Source organism: Sprattus sprattus (assembly GCF_963457725.1).
Source record: "Sprattus sprattus genome assembly, chromosome: 16".
NCBI lineage: Eukaryota > Metazoa > Chordata > Actinopteri > Clupeiformes > Clupeidae > Sprattus > Sprattus sprattus.
In genome coordinates, this window is record NC_137914.1 from 17,073,584 (window position 1) to 17,096,083 (window position 22,500).

The 22,500-nt window shown below is 47.9% G+C and overlaps 2 protein-coding genes across 2 annotated transcripts in view; one reads left to right on the forward strand and one right to left on the reverse strand.

Annotated features, from left to right (window-relative positions):
* The window catches only part of cacna2d3a (calcium channel, voltage-dependent, alpha 2/delta subunit 3a), a gene marked incomplete at its 5' end in the record, with an annotated part of 162,966 nt that overhangs the window by 117,512 nt on the left and 22,954 nt on the right, over positions 1-22,500 (forward strand). The window contains 2 exon segments of the mRNA XM_080854608.1: positions 211-288; positions 21,943-22,004. Of these exon segments, the coding sequence (XP_080710734.1) occupies positions 211-288; positions 21,943-22,004 (140 nt within the window).
* Positions 2,788-13,755, reverse strand: lrtm1 (leucine rich repeats and transmembrane domains 1). The gene is made up of 3 exons (XM_080854609.1): positions 13,190-13,755; positions 10,744-11,340; positions 2,788-6,541 (listed from the first exon to the last, which is right to left on the reverse strand). Exons 1-3 carry the CDS (start codon positions 13,194-13,196, stop codon positions 6,045-6,047), a joined length of 1,101 nt encoding a protein of 366 aa, XP_080710735.1. The 5' UTR covers positions 13,197-13,755; the 3' UTR covers positions 2,788-6,044.

Genomic DNA, 22,500 nt, shown 5'->3' on the forward strand with positions numbered 1-22,500 from the left:
AGTGTGTCAATGTTGGTCAGTGGTGAGGTTTTCACCGTATTGCAGTGTATGTGCCACCTTGCTGTGGAATTTCTGTATATTTGCATGCGGGCCGGCGGGTGGCGTTGGTTTATTCACAGGGTTGCAGTAAGATAATTTTGAATTTACTGTGGGTGCAATAAATGTTCAAACATTTTCTTCTAGCTCTGTTTGTGTGTGTGTGTTCACCAGGAAATGAAAACAACAGCGTGGTGTTGGCCAGTACAGCCATTCAGCTCCTGGATGAGAGGAAGTCACCCATCGCTGCAGGTAAGGCCTCACTTCCTCCTCCGGTTGTCATGGAGACCAGTCATGGCAGTGTACTACATGAGGCGAATGGCTTTAGGAGTAGCGATAGGTCACGCTAGCATGGATTGCACTCCCGGTTTACATGTGAAGATATTTCATGGGGTTGTGCTCAAATGTTGAGGTTTAAAGAGCTGCTTTAGCTCAGACCACATACACTCTCTTTCTTTTGCTCTCTCTCTCTATTTCTCTCTCTCTCACAAACACACACGCACACACACACACTAACACACACACACACACACACACACACACACACACACACACACACACACACACACACACACAAATAGGTGTCCGGACTTTTGTCTTTATTTTGTGCACTTGTAAGTTGGGAGGTCAACAGTTTCTGCAGCCCGACTCTCTCTCTCTGTCTCTCTCTCTTTTTCTTTCTCCCTCTCTGACACACTTTCCCTCTCGGTGTGTCTTTCTCTCTCTTTAAACTGGGCAATCAGTAGATGCCTCTGGGCTAGCCCTACTTGCCAGTGGTGCTGTGTGCAGAGGGCCCAGTAGACAGGCAGATGGAGAAGAGGAGCACGGCACGCCAGAGTTCCCCCTGCACATTCTGGGGCTGATGCTGAGGAAGGAGACACTGCCTGCTTGTTGGGCCTTTGTTTGAATGATGTGTGTGGCCAGGGTGAAGAGATGTCAGCGATGCCTCTGATAAGATGGATGTTGCATGTTTGCATAATGTGCGGAACAGGATGAAAATGGCTTGCATAGCATGTGTGAGTGTGTGGAGCGTATTTGATGGAATTTGTGTTGGGTGGGTAAGGCCAGTCCAGATTAAAGTGTGTGTGTGTGTGTGTGGTGTGTGTGTGGGGGGGGGGGGGGGGGGGGGGGGGGGCAGTTTGTGTGTGTGTGTTTTTTGTTTGTGTGTGTTCTGCTGTGTGTGGCTCCAACTCGCTCACTGTTTTCAAGATGATCAGCATCTCATTTTACTTGGCAGATTCCTGTGTCCAAATATGTGCCCTGGGGAGGAAAAAATAAGGGGACAAACACATACTCACTCACTCACACCAGCCTCTGGTTCATCCCACGTTTCTTTTTGTCTTTCTCTCCCTCCCTCCCTCCCTCACTCTCTCTCTCTCTCTCTCTCTCTCTCTCTCTCTCTCTCTCTCTCTCTCTCTCTCTCTCTGTTCAGTATAATAACAGTGATGTGAGATGCTGAAAAAGGACAAAACAGAAAGTGTGCCTTGGTGCACTGCTGGTTATTTTCATGCTTGCCTTCCCTAGGCACACTTTACCACATGGTGGAATCACTGAGTTGTTTTGGAACACCCTGGAAGGTTATTTAGGTCCTTGAGGTAACCCAGGCTGCAAATGCCTACAGCTGACTTGTCCCTTTGTGTGTGTGTTTGTGTGTGTACATTTGTTTATTTGGTGTGTGTGTGTTTAACTTTTTTATGGATGTGTGCTTGTGTGTGAGAGTGTGTAAGAGCCAGGGACAAGAGAGAGAGAGAGAGAGAGAGAGAGAGAGAGAGAGAGAGAGAGAGAGAGAGAGATTGCGTGCATTCTGAAGCCTTAAAGCAGAGCTGACAGCTGTGCTCCAATTACAAAGCTTGTTATAATAGTGCTCATTATTACCACTGCATCAGCGGTTGTCCCTGTGTGTGTGTGCGTGTGTGCGTGTGCGTATGTTTAGTGTGTGTGTGTCATTATGTGTGGGGGTGGATGGCAAAGGAAGACAGAGGACGTTGGCGAAGGATTCCCTGGGTTAAGTATTGAACATAGAAAACCTGTAAGTTGCAGATTGTGATATGAGTATAGTAAAGTACTTTAGACTTTAGGGAGGCAGAGGGATGATGATGGAGACTAAAGATGTCAGTTAATATGGACATGGACATTTACTGTACGTTCTGACTATTTGTCTCTATAGTCCCCATTTCATTCAGACTTGGTGTGTGTATGTGTATGAGTATGTGTATGTGTATGTGTATGTGTATGTGTATGTGTATGTGTATGTGTATGTGTATGTGTATGTGTATGTGTATGTGTATGTGTATGTGTATGTGTATGTGTATGTGTATGTGTATGTGTATGTTTATGAATATGTGTGTTTGTGTCTTTGTCTGTCTCTGTCTCTGTCTCTGTGTCTTTTGTGTCTGTCTCTCTGTTAATGAGTGATTCTGAAGGAGTAGTAACAGGTGAATGGGCCACAAATAAATATCTCACATGAGAAAGTCCAGGAGCCTTAGGATGATGTTATCCACTGGAGCAGAACACACACGCACGCACACAGTCTTAAGGCAATTTGTAAGGTCTGGATAGTGCTGACACACACACCTGTAGAGATGCCTACAAACACGCATACACACACATACACGCACGTACATACACACATACACACACACACACACACACACACACACACACACACAAACACCGTGAAGTGATGGATGCGGTGCATATTTCATAGCTTCACGGTGCAATGTTAAAAATGAATACATAAGATAAACAAGATAATGCACACAGCCTATATTTACGACAGGCATGAGCAGTACCAAATAAAGCACTGCCTGAACAAAAATCTCCACACTTAAATCACAGCAAAGCTCTCCTCCATGAATTTATTCTCAGTTATTCAAAAGGACATCTGACGGTACATCAACAAACAAAACATGAACAACAGTGTTGTTACTAAGAGTAGAACTACCCCTCACACTTGTTGTTTTTCTCAGTTCAGCAGGCGTAGCAGACACCTACACAGTGGCCTGTAGCTGTCTGCACAAGAATGTTACCCTGACTACCTTACATAAGGGGAGGGAGACCACCGCAACTGAGCATGTGGAGTATTTATAGTATCGCCAACACAGCTTTGCATAGAGACACCATTGTCCGTCCATCCTTTCATGCTATGTTCATAATTTCTCCCATTCCTGAAGTCACAAACACAATACTTTGCATCGCACTCATCATGTGGGCAACAACACAGTCATTTTCCCTGATCAGCCATTTTGTTTCTGTATTTGGTGTAATGGTGGTTGTTTGCCTATGGCGGTTGCGCTGAGCATGTATTGGTGCGGGGGCTTTTGCATAGGCTGGTCAGGATGCAGTGCCTCTCTCCCTGCTCAACCGTGCCTGAGATACATGTGTGTGCTTCTCAGTGCTAACCTAACCAGACAGCTCTGTGACATCACACACCCTGGGCAATGGCGAACGTACGCTGTGTGTGTGTGTCTGTGTGTGTGTGTGTGTGTGTGTGTGTGTGTGTGTGTGTGTGTGTGTGTGTGTGTGTGTGTGTGTGGATGAGCAACGGATGGATGGACAGACAGCCGATCTGTGGTGTGAGCACAGATCTTTGGTGTGGTTCCAGGCTGTTTTGGACCTCACATTGTCCAGCGTGTGACTGAAAACAGTGTTCTTGACGCGAGGATGTGTCAGAGGGTAGGCAACACTGTGTGTGTGTGTGTGTGTGTGTGTGTGTGTGTGTGTGTGTCTATGTGTCTGTACGTGTGTATGTGTGTGTGTGTGTGTGTGTGTCTGCCTGTGTGTGTACGGAAAGAAAAAAAGGGTTGTGTGATCCCCTGAGGGGTTAGTCCCTGATGTGAGTTTGTGATAAAAATATAACAGGCAGATCCGTGTGTGTGTGTGTGTGTGTGTGGTGTAAGGGTCAGAAACAGCCTCAGCACACGAACATAAAAAGCGTCCTCCCTCTTCTCTCCTTTCCTCTGCACTCCTCCTATTCCCTCTCCTCTTCTCTCCTGTCCTCTTCTCTTCTCTTCTTCTATATTCTGTTCATTTTTTTCCCTCTCTAATCCGTTGCTGGGCTTTTCGTTTCCTCTTGTTATGTAAGTTGGATAAAGCTACTGTCCATCACGATAGAACTAACCCTGTGTCCTTCACACCATTTCACTGTTTGGATGAGTGTGTGTTTGTGTATATGTGTGTGTGTGTGTGTGTGTGTGTGTGTGTGTGTGTGTGTGTGTGTGTGTGTGTGTGTGTGTGTGTGTGTGTGTGTGTGTGTGTGTGTGTGTGTGTGTGCGTGCTTGTGTGTTGATTTATTTCCCCCTTTTGATCCTATTTAGCATCATGCCCAATTTCACAGCTTTGTGAGCTATCAATGTTTGGCTGGTTTCAAATCATTAGCACTTAGTAGAGGAAAAGCTTGGCACACGTCCTGATGGAAGAATCAAATGTCTACCAGACTCCACATTTGTGGCCAAGTCCTGTTCACTCTCCACTCTCCACAACAAACCAAAACATGTCAAAATGCCCCACTAAAAACATCTCCAAATAAGATATCCCATTGACTTCATCCCATTTAATTCCCAGTTCCCTATATTGCTTTATGAGACAGTTTTGTCTTTTCTGGAAGGTATTAGACTAGAGATGCTATTGCTAAAACGGTAGCAGTACTCAGTCACACCACAGAAACAAACAAAAATGAAATACTCTTTTGTACACAATAAACACACACACACACACACACACACACACACACACACACACACACACACACACACACGTATATAGAGATGCAGACAACTACAAACACACACCCATCCTCACTTATGCAAACAAAAAGGAATTTCCAACCTTCCACATACACTTTGAGCATCCATCATTCACCACAGAGGCTTACACTCCACGATAGACACAGACCTTATAGAAACCTAAAATATACACACCCCTGCTTATGACGCACAGGAATACAGGATATGCACAATTAGCAGCTGCCTACTTTCCAAGTCACACCCTGATAGGCCCATTTTTCACACACAAAGAATAAAAAAGTCCCACCTGACCCACAAATGTTGACACTCAAACAACCAGCGAAACAAAAATAAAAATAATCAAAGATCTGACCACTGCTATAGCAGATACAGTACATAATGCCATTTGTGCTTTAGAACTCAACGGGCTCACCATCGTCGGCCCGTCGTCATGAAAGAGTCACTGATATGTATTCTACGTATCTTTGGCCAACACCACACACGGCAGAAGTCAAATCCATTTCACATTTTCCAGTACCAGTCCTGTGCGGGGTCCAAACATCCAGGACTCCCAGGAATCGGCCAGAGGCTTGGATGTGTTAAAGGGGCAAAGACGAGGAGCAGTGTCATGTTCGGTTCTTTGAAAAGATTTGGTTTGGCTCCTTAGTTGCCAGATAAACAGCTCAGCACCAACTCCAGTTCTCTCTGCAGTCTAAACAACAGGGATGGGTGAGTGCCTTGATGATGATGATGATGATGGTGTGTGTGTGTGTGTGTGTGTGTGTGTGTGTGTGTGTGTGTGTGTGTGTGTGTGTGTGTGTGTGTGTGTGTGTGTGTGTGTGTGTGTGGTGTGTGATGAGTGTGTGGTTTGTGTGTTCCTGTCTGGAGTTTTCAGAGGTTCATTGTTTTGTTCATATAAAGAGAGTGTATTTGTGTTTTTGTAGGTATCCATTGGAAAAGGGGGTAGATTTTAGAAATGTACATGTGCGTATGTTGTCTGTGTGTATGTTGCTTTGGTCATGGTTTAGCATATGTTTTGGTGTGTATATTTGTTTGTTTGTGTGTGTGTGTGTGTGTGTGTGTGTGTGTGTGTGTGTGTGTGTGTGTGCTTTAGTATATGTATATGTGTGTGACTGAGTGTGTGTGCATCTGCGTGTGTGTTGGCGTCAGCTATCCCGTCTGTGTGTTAGGATCTTTGCATCCTCCGACGCATACCGGACTCCAGTCCCATCCCAGTGGCTCAGAGTTCCGTTTGCATCCCTGCGAGCGTGTGCTCCTCCTCCCTCACGCTATGGTGTTCTCCAGCGGCTCCTTCTCATCGGCCGTGCCCTTCGCCTCCTTGTCCTTATCCTTCTCTGGCAGGGACACTGCCGCCGCCGCCCTCTGCTCGGCCTTCTTCAGGTCGCGCTGGTAGCGGGCCATGATGGCCGCGTAGGCGCAGCCGTAGATGGCCGCCGCCACCATCATCAGGAGCACGATGCTGCACACCACGCCCGTGACCACCACCGTGGCGATGGCGTGCCGCAGGTTGACGGGCCGCGGGCGCTGCTTGGGCTCGCACTCCGGCAGCTGGCCGGCTTCGGTTCCCCCGCCCGCGAGCTCGGGCAGGTGCAGGAGGTCTACCCTGTGTCGGTGCTCGGTCTCCAGGTGGCGGAGGTTGGAGAAAAGGTAGTGGTAGCTGGTGGCCATGCAGGAGTGGAAGAGCTCGTAGGGGACCCGCTGCAGGTCCTTGTCTTTCATGGGGTCGGGCTGAGTGCAGGTGACCTCGTCCACCACACCACCTGGGGGAGCGGGCCAGGGAGGGAGAGATCAAAAGCAGGATATCAAAACTTCATCATCATAATAATAATAGTATCTCAGAAATGATAAAAAAATTAACAAATGGTCACTTTATCATTTTGCAGATGTTTCTAGAAAGACTGTTTATAATTAGTTTTAGAAACATTTTTGCCTCACCCACTGCTTGCCTTTACTGTTCTGGTTAAATGTCGGCAAATTTAACCATGTACATTTTTGTGTATATATGTAAACAAGTTATGTAAACAATTTGTAAACAGGATGATGCGAGAATATGTTCCCAATCGGGCAGTGCAGAGTCTCAGTCCGTATGGTCGTCTTACGGCAGGTGCATCGCCTGGCGGCTTTTGTTTGGAGAGAGTTTCTGCTCTGTCACAGACTCAGTGGTAAACACAGCAGTGCCCCCACACCTGAGCATCATGAATGGAGATGAACACACTGATGGCCACACGCTGTATCGTCTGTACTGTAGTCGCTGTCGGTCCCCAGCCCTGCCCTGCTGGGTAGTATTGCCCGCGCAGTCAGAGGAAGTAACCTGACAGGTAGCCTCTCTCTCTCTCCCCCCGGACCACACGCAGACCACACCAGCTGCTCCGGCGCGTTCTGTTCTCGGTGGTGGGAGGCTCCAACCGTGTGTTTGCCATTGTGCAGTCTCCTCGCCCGTAATTAGGCCCGAGCCAAGCAGGAGACGCGCGCAGCTGTTTAGCGCCTCGCTGATCTCATCCCGATGCTAATAAATGTCAATTACCTGAGGAGAGCTAACGAGACGTTAACATCTACAGGTCAGGCAAGGAAAGCGTGCTCTGCAAGGCAAGTTTTATTGTGAGGAGGCAGGGGAAAAAATGTCACCGAACTTTCCGTCTTTATTTCATTTTTCCCCTCTTTACTTTTTTCTCTTTCTCACCTACCTACTTTCTCCCTTTAACTCTGTCATTCTGTCGTTCGCTGATCTACTCCCTTGTCCTTTCTCCTACCCATCTGTTTCCCCGTGTGCTTGGAGCACATGTGCCTCATCGCCCTGAATGTATTCTAATATGTGTCATTTGAATTTCAAACTGCGAGCTGCTCTGAATGAGAATGAGCCTGAGCCTGAGAGTGCGAGTGAGAATGAGGCCTTGGGCCCCTCGGCTGTGAATTGAGGTCAGTGGCATGATGGGGCAGGAGCAGCGGTGTTCTCCGCTCAGAGCAGGGTGCTGCTGGGAAGACTCAAGTGCTGTCAAGTGAAGAGAACAACCCCAATGTGATCCAGACATGGGGGAGAGATTAGTACTCTCTCTGTCTTACACACACAAACACACACACACACACACACACACACACACACACACACACACACACACACACACACACACACACACACACACACACACACACACACACACACACACACACACACACATGCACAGCAGCCTACACAGCTAATTTGTTGAATTCATGAATTTCATTTTTGTCAATTTCTCAGCCCCCCGAATGCTTCACGGTCTGTTTGCTGGTAATGAATTAATATAGCCATGGGATGTTCGCCATGGTGCCTGTCTAATGGGTCTATTTATATGTTGGTGAAGACGAATGGAGATGGTTGGTTGGAGATGAGGCTGCTGAGCACGTGTAGCGGGCTGGTTTTGGTCTGTCTCTCTGGGTCTAGATGTGGTTATGTGTGAGCTCTTACCCATCATATCTGCTTAAGAAACTCCCATGTAAGATTCCTGTTGTGGATTCAATAAATTTACATATTATGATGGGGTCATGATGGTATGTTGTTGAATTTGACTGCAGGGCTTTGAAGTGTGTATGAATGTGTGTTTGTGTTGTGTGTGTGTGTGTGTGTGTGTGTGTGTGTGTGTGTGTGTGTGTGTGTGTGTGTGTGTGTGTGTGTGTGTGTGAGTGTGACTAGAGGGAACAGCTGCGACATAACATTCCTATTACTCAACTGATAAAAATAATATTAATAATGCTACAGCCCCCTGCCCCACTCCCCTCTACCCTCTTTCTCTTCCTCTTCCTCTCCCTCTTCTCTCTTTCTGACTCCCCCTTCCTTAGCTAATTGGACAAAATGTTTAGCTGGTTTAATCCAGATTGCCTCACTTGCTGTGGGGGCTGGGACCAAAGTCACTGAATTTTCAAATTACATTACACTGCCTAATAGGATGTCCTTTTTCTTCCTCTCTTTCTCTCTCTCTCATTCTCTCGCTTATTCCCTCTCTGCTTTCCCCCCCACCCTGCCTTTTTCTATGTTTATATCTGTGCCTTTCCCATAATGAGGAGTTGCTTTGGACTTTTACTTTGAGCCACAATGGGTTCTCTCCTCCAGAGTGGCCGTGACTGATGACATTCACACCTCAGCGCCCCCCACATCCAGCCCATCACAGCACGCTCCGCTCCGCTCGCACTCACCCACCCGCCATCTTGGCTCTCATTTCCCTCAGATATGAGCTGTAGCAGTGCCATGAAAAACCAGGTCATTGTTTCAGAGCTACTTGGAAGCAATATCAAGGAAAGCGCTAATGCTAAGTAAAAACAACATAGACCAGGATGCCTGATGAGCAGCACTGAGTAAAGAAGCTGGTTAGGACTGATCCGTTTGCAAATGGAGGACAGTGCTCACCCTTTAGGGCTGGAGAGACATTTACTTAGTCCAGTGTGAGGGCTACGTTCCAGCTGGACGGCATTCATGATTTATTGCTCATCATGACTGTATCAAATTAGACTTAGATCAAATTGCGCTCTAATTTATGGATTTTCTGCCATATAACCTGATTCTGAACTCTGAACTCATCCTCAAAAAGACTGGCTGACTTTAACAATTGTGTGTTTACACACACAGACACAGTAGTTGTCAACAGGCATATGTTCTGTTGCCCCCCCAAGTGGTTTATACCTTTTGTCTGCCTTATCTGCCACTGATGTTAGCACCCTTTGATGAGGGATTGTTGTTGACATTGCAGTGATGTCCATCAGATGACAGTGGCCGTGCCCTACTAAAGCACCGAACCCTAACGGCGCCTGCCAAAGAGGAACGCCACTTCTTCCTTGTGTGAGTGAAGGACAAAAAAAACACTGCCAACCATAACAGCCACATCGGTAATAACGTGCTTGAATATCAGTTCTGATTTGTGCATAGCTTTCAACGCAGTCAGAGTATTCCCACTCGCCTCCTATCTCCTGCTGTGCCTTTGAAGTGGGTCTATTTAAAAAGAGAGCGGCAGCAGCAGCACCGACCCGGAGCCCTGTGTAATCCAAACCCACTCAGTATCGTCACGCGTGTCTTTGCAGCAGCTCTGTTTCCCGGCCCTGAAGAGGAGGATCCCTGGGCCCTCTAGGGTCTGCACAGCCCTCAGCGCTGTCAGTAACAGAACCTGTAGTCTGACTCAGATTCTGCAGTACCATTTCTGTAGAGGACTCTCTCCCTTCTTCTCTGTCCTTCTCTCTCTCTCTCTCCCTTCTTCTCTGTCCTTCTCTCTCTCTCTCTCTCTCTCTCTCTCTCTCTCTATTTCTCTCTCGTTCTCTCTCTCTCCCACACTCTCTCTCTCCGGGTTTGGCAGCAAGTTACTTCTTAGTTCTGGTGTCTTTGTGAGTGGCGTCACCAGTCTTTACCTAGAATGAGAAGTTTTGCAAAGCGATGAATATATTCATGTTGTCCTTTTGCGCTGTTTTGCTCGTTCTGTCTTGAGGGCACTGGTCAAAGTTGCGCCCACAATCCCACACATGACGAAGCGATCAATAGCCACCTACAGCTCGAGCCTGCTCACATCCTGCCAGATTCAGCAGAACCAGAACCAGAGTGCATGCTCACAACTTCAGCACTGCTGGACTTAGTGATGGGCTCTTTTCTTCTGCTGCTCCCAGTGAGACAGCCACTGAACGAGGCTAATTGGAGCAAATTTTGACCTTGCACAAAACAGTTCCAAACTTCCCAACTAATCGGAACAATCTTTTTACTTGGCGATTCAGATTACCAAACTTTGAATCAGTACTGGTACCACCCATTTAGTGGAACTGTGTGTGCCTGTACACAGGAACCCTCTCCTATGAGTATGTGTTCACGTAGTGTAGTACTTAGCGTACTTACAGGTTAGCTGAGGTAACTTCTTAACATCCATATCAACATAGTCAGAATTCTCCATGCCGTCCAAATAGTGCCCCTTTTCCCATAATCCCCCACTGAACCCCCTGCTGGGCCACCTACCCTTGAAGCGGAAGGTCTCCAGCCAGAGCTTGAGGGCGATCATGTGGCAGTCACAGCGCCAGGGGTTCCCCCGCAGCTGCAGCTCCTCCAGGCTCTCCAGCGCCTCCAGGTGGCCGCGGTCCAGCTTCTGCAGCCGGTTGTTGCGCAGAAAGAGGTGCCGCAGCTGCCGCATGCTGTCGGCCATTGCGCCGGGCAGCCCAGTGATGACGTTGTGCGACAGATCCAGCAGCGTGAGGTTGCGCACTGAGCCCAGGAGCCGGCGGTCCAGCTCGCGGATGGCGTTGTGGCCCAGGCTGAGGCTCTGCAGCACCCGCAGGCCCAGGAGTGCGCTGGGCGACACCGACGTGATGGAGTTGTTGGTCAAGTCCAGCACGCGCAGCTGCGGAACGTCGCGGAACACCATGGAGCCCAGGCCGCGGATGCGGTTGTCCTGCAGGAGCAGCTCCAGCGTGTCGGACTGAAGGTGACGCGGGATGTCGTAGAGGCCCCGGCCGCGGCAGTCCACCGACTTGGCCTCGGCGTCGCACGAGCACTCCTTCGGGCAGGGCGATGCCACGTGGACCAATAGGAGCGCGACAAATGCTTTGAACACACCCCCTGTGAAGACAAACAGGAAGCAAAAAAAAACTTTTATTGATTACCCACTTTTCAGTGTTGAGACATCAGGAAAGACTACATACTGCGAACAGCTCTCTATGACCCCACATAAATCCCAGCATGCAACTGGACACCACTGAGGAAGCCCTATTTGTCTCTGCGTCTGCTGTGCCAGTGGACAGCAATGGAAACATGCAACTGTTCCAACACCAGATATCTGCCCTTTAAGACTTGTCCATTCTGCGATCGCTCTGCCAAAGTCAATTATCCATAATTATTGACCACCCTGCTCTGAGTTTCAAGGCTCTCTTCCTGTTTCAGGGGTGTGTGGCGCACTTCTTAGGACTTCCTCTGTTTATGTCAAGGTCAGGCTCTGTTGCTGGCTCTTTAAAATGTCTCCTTTCTTAGACTGGTGCTGTATTTATAGTAGGCATGAGTCGACCGCTGCCACCAGAGACTCTGGACATACTGCGCAAACAGCGCCAAACTACTCTGGCACTTACCTCGGGACATACTCAAACAGGCACAAACACACACACAAACACACACACACACACACACACACACACACACACACACACACAAACACACACACACACACACACACACACACACACACAGTCTGCTTGGTTCAAAAAAGCACTCTGGCCCTGACCCTTTAGACAGATGCACAAAGGCCATCACAGACACGCACACACATACCAACACACACTCACACACACACATGCACACATTCATACTCAGAAATACACACCAACACACACACACACACACAAACACACATATACTCATCCCAAAACAAACAAAGCAGTGGTCTGGCAGTGCCTATTGTGTGCTTTTTTGAACAGAGCACTCCAGTCCTGACTCATGAGAGAGCCTTGATGCCCTGTGTCTGTGTTTGAAGCCTTTTATTTGGGAGAGCGGCTGAGGCTGCAGGACCCTGGGCAGTGGTGTGGATGAATTAAGCACATGAATATCAACTTAATGAGCAGAGGAAGTTCTGCCCCCTTCCCTACCCCCTCACCCCGGCTCAACTTACCCCACTCCTCTCCACTGACCAGTGTTTGAATCAACTCATCCTCTCTTATTCAGACCGTGCCATCTGTCAGAGGAGTGTTGTTAGGTAACTAATGCCACAGTGATACTAAGCTCAGGTGAAGGTCTATGGTCAGAACTTAACCTTACAGACATATTCAGTCGCTCTCTCACTCGCACACACACACACACACACACACACACACACACACACACACACACACACTTGAGATCACACTTACAACCATTGCACTGGACAAGGCTCACATAAATAAACACATCATTTTTTTTTTTTTTTTTCAGAGCAAGATATTTCTGGGGTCTTTCAGAGACTCAGAGGTCTTTCAGAAATTGTCCTCTCAACCAATGCAATGTGGCTACTCTTGCCTTTTAGTAGCACATGCAGCATCAGATGCTCAGAGTGACAGCATCAAAACATTGTTATCTCGATCAAATCATAGCTGTCTTAATCGCGGTACTGCCAGAATTCAACGCAATGTAGAGCTGGAACATAAGTGAGTGCCATTTCAGGCATTTATTTGAAGGAAAAAAAACAACTAAGACAGATCAGCACTGTTTTAGCAGTGAGTACACATAATATGATCATACACGTTCCCACGTTTCAATGTTAAGCCTGTTCACGCTTGGGCTCCGTTGAGAATAACATTGTCACAGAAGCCAGTTAATATTGATCGCACAGAATTACAGCGCCTGTCAGAGGCTCATGTTGCCAAGTTACAACAGACCGTAGCTGGTCACTGCTCAAATAAGAATCTAAGATTATTATAGGATAGATATGAGCTTTGGGTCTTACCTCTCATGGCTGATAGACCACTCCTCTTCCTCTTGTAAGATTTAGTTGGAGATGAAGTACAGTAGTCCCTCACTGTGTGTGAGTGTGTGTTTGTGTTTGAGAGTGTGTTTGTGTGTGGCTCAGTGTCAAACTGTTATGTCCGTTGGATGCTGGTCCTCATCGCTGGTCTCAGTGGCTGACCCCATCTCTGCGGCCAGTCCAGAGAGAGCTATGTGAGCGTGTGACTGTGTGTGTGTGCGCTTGTGTGCGTGTGTGTGTGTATGTTAGAGAGAGAGAGAAAGAGCGCGAGCCAGCGAGAGCAAGTGCGCTGTGGAGTAGTTCCTGTGGAGTGGTACCACTCTGCCCGCTCTATCTCTCACTCAGACGCTTCCCTGTTTGTCTCTCTTTCACTCTCTCTCTCTCTCTCTCTCACTCCCCCTCTCTCTTTTGAGACCAACTCTCCTGTGCTCTTTTTTCCTCCCTCTCTCTCCCACACTTGCTCTTTTTACACCCTCCGTTTACTTATGCTATCTTTCATCATCATCTCTTCATAGCCCTTCTGCATGTCTATCTCTTTGGCTCCCCCTTACTCTCCCTCTCTAACCCTCTCGCTCTATCTCTCTCTCTCTCTCTCTAACCCTCTATCTCTCTCTCTCCCTCCCTCCCTCCCTCCCTCTCTGTTTGTCTGTCCTGTTTTCCTCCATATCTTCCTTTATGCCTACGCTTCACATGTTCTTTCTCTCTCCCTCTCTCTCCTCTCTCTCTGTCTCCGTGTGTGTGTGGTGTGTGTGTGTGTGTCTGTCAGTCTGTCTGTCTGTCTGTCTTTGATGTGTCGTACTGGTGAGAATGAGAGTGTGTCAGCTGTGCCTCTTAAATCATACTGGAAAGGCTGGAGCTTTTCCATTTTCCCAGGATTAATCTGTCTAAACAGTCCCCCGCAACCTATCAATACAAATGCATACATAGTCACACACACACACACACACACACACACACACACACACACACACACACACACACACACACACACACACACACACACACATGTTTGCACACAATGGGACTGAATTAGGGATTACATATACTGAGGCGTGCACACACACTTACACACACACACACACACACACACACACACACACACACACACACACACACACACACACACACATTTTCGTGCACAGCTATTTGGATATTTCCGCTTGGCACAGTGCTGCTTATTAGCTTCCTCGCTCCAGTGACATCACATTTCAAGAGCAGGCAGAGAACGGGCAGAACATGCCCAGAGCTAAGCAGCACAGCACACGCAGGCACACACACACACACACACACACACATGCCCAAAGCTAATCAGTGCTGACACACACACACACACACACACACACACACACACACACACACACACACACACTTATAGCTCAATGTACACACAAGTCGACACAAACATGCCAAAAGGAAATTTGTTACACACACAGACTTGCACAAACAGAATCCTGCACACTGCAAATGATCCTGAGTAACATATTTTATGACAAACACATCCTCTCCTCTCATATTTATGCACACACACACACAATCACACTAATAGTCACACAGTCGTTGCCAATCGCCAGTTTGTGACACTCACACACATGTTATAATGTCACACCATGTGACAAAGTGACTTTCCTTCACTGACACACACACACATATACACACACACACACACACATTCACACGTGTCATCCAGGCTTAATAGATTAATGTGAAAGCAGGAAAAGAGTGTTCGAAGAGGCAGAAGAGTTGAAATAAGGAGGAGAAGAGGAGGGTGAAAGGAGGACACAGTTTATTATGAAATTATGAATGAAATAGAGGGCCAAATAACTTTAGGCTTTTATATAACATGATTATGATCAGCTGATTTCCCCAGAGCAGATGCTTCTCCAAGACTCACCATTCATTTAATCACATACATACTCTTCAGACACACAGTGTACACACACACACACACACACACACACACACACACTTACACAATCAAAGACTCTCATAACGCTGCATACACAGAAAGATAGAAAACACTTTTCGTGTTGTGCTTTTGCAAGTGACATGATTAAATTAATGAATAAACATCAACAGATACACACATACTGACAAACACATACACAATCACAGACTGCCCCTCATACACATCGAGACAAACACCTTGTAAACGGTGAGCTAGTACGTGGTTAGCCTTGAGTATGTGAAACGAGATGCTGTGTTTTTGCATCAGCAGCAGTAGCGGAGGAAGCAGCGAGCTCTCATGGCTGTGCTGGTTTCTGCTCCACGGGCTGTGATGTGCTTATCTGCACTGGCACACAGGAGCGCACCCAATGCTGGCGGGCAACTCACGCAGCTCTGAGCTGCCAGCCGTGCGCTTCTCACCAACGCAGCCCTTCCCATCCCCTCACGGGGGGAGCGGAGAGAGAGAGAGAGAGAGAGAGAGAGAGAGAAGGATGGAGAGAGAGAGAGAGAAAGAAAGAGAGGGAGAGAGAGAGAGGCTGGCCCAGGCTCTAGAGAGTGAACATGTGTGGGTGTGTGTGGGTGCGTTGTTGGGTATGTGTGATCGTGTGTGTGCCTGCACGTGCATGCATTTTTGTGTGTGAGTATTCCTATGTGTGTGTGTTTGTCCATGTGTCCGTGTGTGTGTGTGTGTCTGCAGGCATGCATGTGTGAAATTATGTGCATGCCTGTCTGTGTGCATATATACATTGGTCAGGGAAGCTATATTTGACAGTGTGTGGGTCTGTGTGTGCGCATGTGCTCATTGCGTGTACGATGTGAAATATCTCCCAGAGAAATAAAAATTGGTTGCATAATCTCATCATGAGCGTAACCTGTCTTCTTATCCTCATCCGGAGTGGATTGCGGAGGACATGTCCTACCTGTCCACCCCGCAACGTCTCACTCTATTTCACTCCGTTTGAGGATTTGCCTGTTGGAAATATGTTTATATTTATGGGCTTAATCCCGGCGGATTAACTCAAATCAGATTTGTTAGCTGCCGGATGACAAGGGTGCCCTGCTGATGTCAGAGGTGCTGCGGTGGCTTGGGGACAGTCAGGTGGGACACGTTTGATTTGAATTTTATGTGAGTGTGACGTTTTACTCTCTGTGAAATTTTCGTAAAGGGTGGCCTTATCTTTATAAGGTGTGGATTTTTTTTCACACAAAATGAATTACTACACACACACGCATATTCAGGGTTTACAAAGCTTATTACTTCACCCCAGGACCTGCTATGGGTTGGAATACCGTAAAAGGGATTATTATCATCCAATCCACATAAACACTCTTCCTGACCCACTTTCAACAGACGCACAGGGCCTGCTTGAAGTATGTGTGGTGGATTTGGTGTGGGTGTATTTCTGTATGTATTAATTTGTGTGTGTGTGTGTGTGTGTGTGTGTGTGTGTGTGTGTGTGTGTGTGTGTGTGTGTGTGTGTGTGTGTGTGTGTGTGTGTGTGTGTGTGTGTGTGTGTGTGTGTGTGTGTGTGTGTGTGTGTTTACACTTGTGTATGAATGGGCTCAGACAGTTTTCCTGTATGTAGATATATGGTATTGTATTTTGTTCTGAGAGGGCAAGATCATATCAAGATCATATGGTATCATATGGTACTCAGAGAGCCATAACCTCCTTGTCCATTATGCCAGACAAATACACACATAAAAATAACCAATCCCAATCAGTTTGTCATGGCTTTATGAGCCAGGCCATCCTCAGAAGCTTGTAGAAAATGATGGTAAGATATGAATACTGATTATTTTATAATTGGGAATTGGAGAATTGAATCCAAGATTGTGCACAGGAACCTGATGAATTGCCTCTTGTCTTTGCAAGAGCTCTTTGTACCCTGTAGCACTGCCTCTCGCCTCAGTGTCTTCGCATGCACAACCTGCATTTGGCTGGTCATTTTGCTGCGTACAGTAGATCACAGTGTGAGTGGCCAAAGTTAGCATCCGTCACGGCGAGTTTGCAAACACTGAAGCTAACTGCCACTCGGAGAGCCCCACCACATCCCTGCTAAATCCACACTCAGCCCGCGAGCCCCGGGTAAAGCTCATAGCCAGAGACAAGTCTTCCGGATCTGACCTCTGCAGATTTAAACCTCTTTTCCCATCAAGCATTTTGCGGAAAAAAGAACCTCTCGCGCTCTGTCAGAGAGATTTCCGTGGGACGCGGCGGCTAAGCTGAGGCACTTCATACAGAACATGGCCCTGGACTGGAAATCCCAGCGTTGCCATTTTGCCCCCTCCCTGTGGAAATGTACTGTATGGAAAAGTAATATCCATAGTGATGGGAAAGCAATCTGCTTAAGGGGGCCGGGGGTGGCTGAGCGAGGCTGCGCGTGGTCAGAGCGGCTGTACAGACGAGCAGTGACATTGTTTGCGGGGCGAGAAATATGCCAGTGGAGTTTGACAGATGTATTCGTCATACACGATGAAGACATGTGTACACAAGTAATGTACACATACGTACAAACATGCAAATATACACACACACACACACACACACACACACACACACACACACAAACACACACACACACACACACACACACACACACACACACACACACACACACACACACACACACAAACACACACACACACACACACATGCAGACACAAGCAGAAGACGCACGCTCAGCTCAGATGAGGCCCTGTTGGTGTAATCATACCCATCATAAATGAAAATCCATAATCCACTGGATTGGATCTCTATAATCCCCTTTTTGGCCTGTCTGCTGGAGGGATGTTAAATTAGTGGGACTTCAGGCCCATTTATGTACAGTAATTCAGTCCTATTCTTATTTTCTCTTTATTTTCCATCCTACTGTTGGTCCTGTCCTATCCTTTCACCCATCTGTCACTGGCTTGCAATAGTTATCTCCTGCTGCTGAAGTTAATGTCTCGGCATGTGGCCACACCCTGAACTTCCTGAAAGACTATGTTCTTCTCTAATGGCACAGGGTGTTTAGGGGGAGGGGGTACTTTGCCTGATCCCCCTGCCTCAGAGGGCATCTCCTCCCTGTCTCCTAAATTAGCCTCTCCTGCCAGCGGCGGCATTTCCTCTCTTTAAAATACCGCCGGTGGAAAGTCACTGGCCCTCACCCCTGACAAGCTAACCTGCACCTGTTCTTCCCGCGCGGGAGGCTAAATGCAGAAGAAAACACGACGCTTCGGGCGCGCGTGGTCGGAATGCCGCCGTATCACCACGTGCACGCTCAGAGCGATTAATATCAGAACCTTCCTACCTTCTCGAACGGCGCTTTGGCGTTTTTAGCAACAGGGTGTGCAGGTGGCGCGGTGGAGAGAGGAGCTAGAGAGGCATGGCGACAGCCTGTTAACTGCACCGAGCCCTGGCGTGCTCCCCGCTGGAGGAGTCCAGGAAGGTGGCTAGAGAATGTCAGCATTCTCTGGGAGCAAGGGAATGTTAAAGAGGTAGTTGCACGGTGTTAGCTTTCCAGCCAGTAATGTGCTTTTTTTCTGTCTTAGCGCTCTACTTCGGAGGTGCACTGGCCCAGGGCGGAAGGCCCACACGTTCACCCTCTGGTGTTTACAGCGCCCATGGCCGCTGGGTGTGAAGGGATTGGCCCTAAAATATTTCCGAACTTTAAAGGCCACTCAGACTCTGGAGTCACCTAAGCCGGCAGAATCCCATGTGAGATTTTTGTAGCACAACATCAACGAATCATTGGATGTGCTGAGGGATCGCAAAGACTCAGATGTTGATCTCAGTTTCGCTCCACTCCTTTGAATATCGCTCCATAGTTCTGCTCTACTTGTGTTTCTCAAATCTAACCTCATTATCAAGTTCATGGTCTCATTCATATTTAACACATACACCAACCAACCAAAACCAAAATTGTATCCAGCTCAGTTAGGGTCAAGAATTAGGACAATATCTGTGTGAGCCCTAGCCCCTCTACTGACTGAAGAAAGTCAGCTTCACTTTGCTGACTAGTCTGTTCTTTTGCTGAGGGCAGCAGCCCTGCTCCGCTCAGATGGCGGTGTCAGCCTCTCACTTCATGGGTGCCCGAGGACCGCATGGATGCTGTTAGCAGCAGGCGGCGTGTGCTGGAAGCCCGGGGAGGAGAGTGTCAGGCGATCCGTTATTGACAGTTCTGGGGGGAACCAGGTGTGTTCCCAGGCACAGGATCTGAGCCACGGCCCTGTGATGTTTGGAAGCGAATCAAATCAGGCTGTTTGCTCAGAGTGAGCCCCATATTCAAAGTGGCCGTGCCTGTTTGCCTCCAAATAACAAATGGTGCCATTTAGAGGAGGCGGCTCTTCCTTTCGAGGCCTGTTTTGGAAGCAAGGGGCCGAGCGGTGAAACTTCATGCCCATGGTCACCCCTGGATATCTGTTCATAGAAATGAAGGACAGGCTAGTGCTCTTTGCTTGCACTGAAAAGGATTGAGCTTCATCTCCATCAGAATCATGGCCTCGCAGAATGCATCATGGATCAACACCTCTCACTTTGAACTCAGGGTTTGAACCCACTGATGTGATGGCTGTAGGTGCCGTGGTTCTGGATGTTGAAAGCATTACATCACATTAAGGGAGCACAATGCTGCAACAACACAGAGCACAGTGACAGTCTGTAATGGCCAACATGACTAGAGTAAGGGCAGGCATGACCCATTTAGCAATGTGCACACACACACACACACCGCACACACACACACACACACACACACACACACACACACACACACACACACACACACACACACACACACACACACACACACACACACACACTCACACTCACACACCCTCTCTGCTCTCTCACACACATAGATACATGCATGTAGCCTTAACTGATGGTATATGACTCAGTATGAGTCATAAGGAGAGATGGATATGTTTATTTTTAAGTTTGAGTAGGTGTGCACTCAATCTCACAGAGATGCATTGTAAGTGTATAACTGCTCTGAAGGATTGTGGAAAACTTCAATCCATAGTGGAACTGCACCAATCTTCAAGTGTCACTCATCTACTCACAGACATTTAGAATAGGAATGACTGTGATTTTGGGAATGTCGTTGATTTTGGGATTGATGAGGCCTAGATTCAGGGAGAACAAATAAGATGTCCAAGCAAGCGTGAGGTTCATTCCCCCTGGATTGACTGTTTTATTACACTGTGTTATGTGTCTAGCATGTCTGTGGGTGCATGTGTACTGTATGCTTGTTGTTTTGTGTAGGGGACACGGGTAGTTGAAAGTGCTGGCTCACCTGCAAGATGTATTTCATGCTCACATACAACAGCAGTAATGTTAACAAATAAAAAAGCTCAACAACTTCCAGGGCTAAACATCTGATAATTATTGAGCTGATAGTTCTTGTTGTTCTGGCCTGGCAAAGCCACTGTGTCTGTGTATGTGTCTTTAGTTCATTTATCTCCGTCCTGTAAGTATTTAGTTATTGTCTTATTTCATTCTCCATCTTGACTGAAGTCCTTTCCAGGGCTAAGAAATGGAGCTGTTAAAGAAGCCAAGCACAAAGGGCATCTGTTTCTGCCACTCGTGCGAGAGCATGAAATCCTGAGACCATATGTGCTGCAGGGCCGCCCGCTCGGCTCCCCTCGGCTGAGAGCGCAGCGCAGCGTGGCCCAGTGTGTCTGGGCTCCTCTGGTGCCGCCGGGCGAGGGGAGCAGAGCGGATGGAGAGGGAGAGGGAGAGGGCTCTTCTCCCCGGGCGGGCTGGGGGACGGACAGACTGACGTGGGCTGGGGCTGGAGCTGGAGCTGGAGCTGGGTGGTGTGGAGTGGGCTGGGCGCTGGCCGGGAGCGGGCCCTCGGTAAACATTTGCTGTGAGACTCAGAGCCACGGGAAGCCCTGGCGCTGGCCAGCACCCACCAGCCAAACAAGCTCCGATCCGCTGACCGTATAGGATAACTCCAACAGCAGGGGGCAGTGTGTGTTTTAGATAGGGCTGGCGGTCAGTGCTTATGGGCTTCTTGAAGTGTGCTTTGTATGTAATATATGTGTGTATGTGTATATATGCATATTAATGTATATCTATCTTTATCAGTGTGTCAAAACACGAAACATAGTAGAGGTGTCAGTGGGGTGCACTGTATGTGTATGTATAGCTGTGTATATGTTGTGTGTGTGTATGTCTGTGTGTGTGTGTGTGTGTGTGTGTGTGTGTGTGTGTGTATGTGTGTGTGTGTGTGTGTGTGTGTGTGTGTGTGTGTGTGTGTGTGTGTGTGTGGTGAATTTCTATATCCCTCTTTGGCTCCCAGTGAAAAAGTCCTCTCATGCCATGCAGAGGGGCTTTTTGAAGGCTGAATTCTCTCCAAAATCTCAGTGCTTACCTGCTGGGCAGGCATGTGTGTACAGCTCTGTCCTCAGCCGGCCCCACAGCACTCATCCTGGAGAAACAGAGGGGGAGAGAGAGAGAAAAGAGAGAAAGATAGTCTGAGAGAGTGAGAGGGAGAGATTTTGATTTGTTCTTTGTCTAATCGCAACTTTATGAAATGAAACAAATTTTCAATTTTATCTGTCACGTTTGCCTTTTGAAATACAGCCTGAATCTGTTCTCTGTTTAAATCTTTACTGTGCTGGATTGTGTAGTGGATAAAGGCTAGACTTAACTATTACATGCCTGTCTGTGGGGAGGCCGGTTAATATACTGCCTTTAAGACCTGAAAATCACAATTTTAGCGGTACACACACACACACACGCTTACTGGCTCTCCCACCTGCACCCTATTCAATTACGGCATGTGTCTTGTCTGTTGCAGCTGTCGGGATTCAGATGAAACTGGAGTTCTTTCAGAGAAAGTTCTGGACTGCCAGTAGACAGGTAAACACATTATAGACACACACACACACAGACAAACACGCACGCACACACACACACACACATGCACACACACATACACACACACACACGCGCACACACACACACACATGCACATACACATATATATATAGAGAGAGTCTCACAGACAGGGGTCAATTGTGGAATATGTATGTGTGTGTTTGTGTAATTATGTGTATGCGTGCACGTGTGTGTGTGTGTGTGCGTGTGTGTGAGAGCTTGAGAAGCAGAACAGATAGAGGCAGCTGTTGAGAGCTAGGCTGTTAGACAGAGGTGCTCTATATCAGTGGATGTGTTCAGGGCCGCAAGGGAGTCATGAAGCATCACACACACATCCGCATGTGCACAGCAACAAGCCAGCTGGAGACTCCCCCCAACCCTAACCCTACCCCCCCCCACCCCCCCCCCCCCACCCCCCCAGCCCCCAGCCCTCCCCAGGCCAATATTTGTCTCACTTGGGGACACACAAGCAAAGCTG

Coding starts and splice junctions, on each gene's coding strand:
- lrtm1 (XM_080854609.1), bottom strand. Junction 6,542..10,743: donor GGAGACCTTCCGCTTCAAGG/GTAGGTGGCCCA, acceptor CCGCTCCCCCAG/GTGGTGTGGTGGACGAGGTC.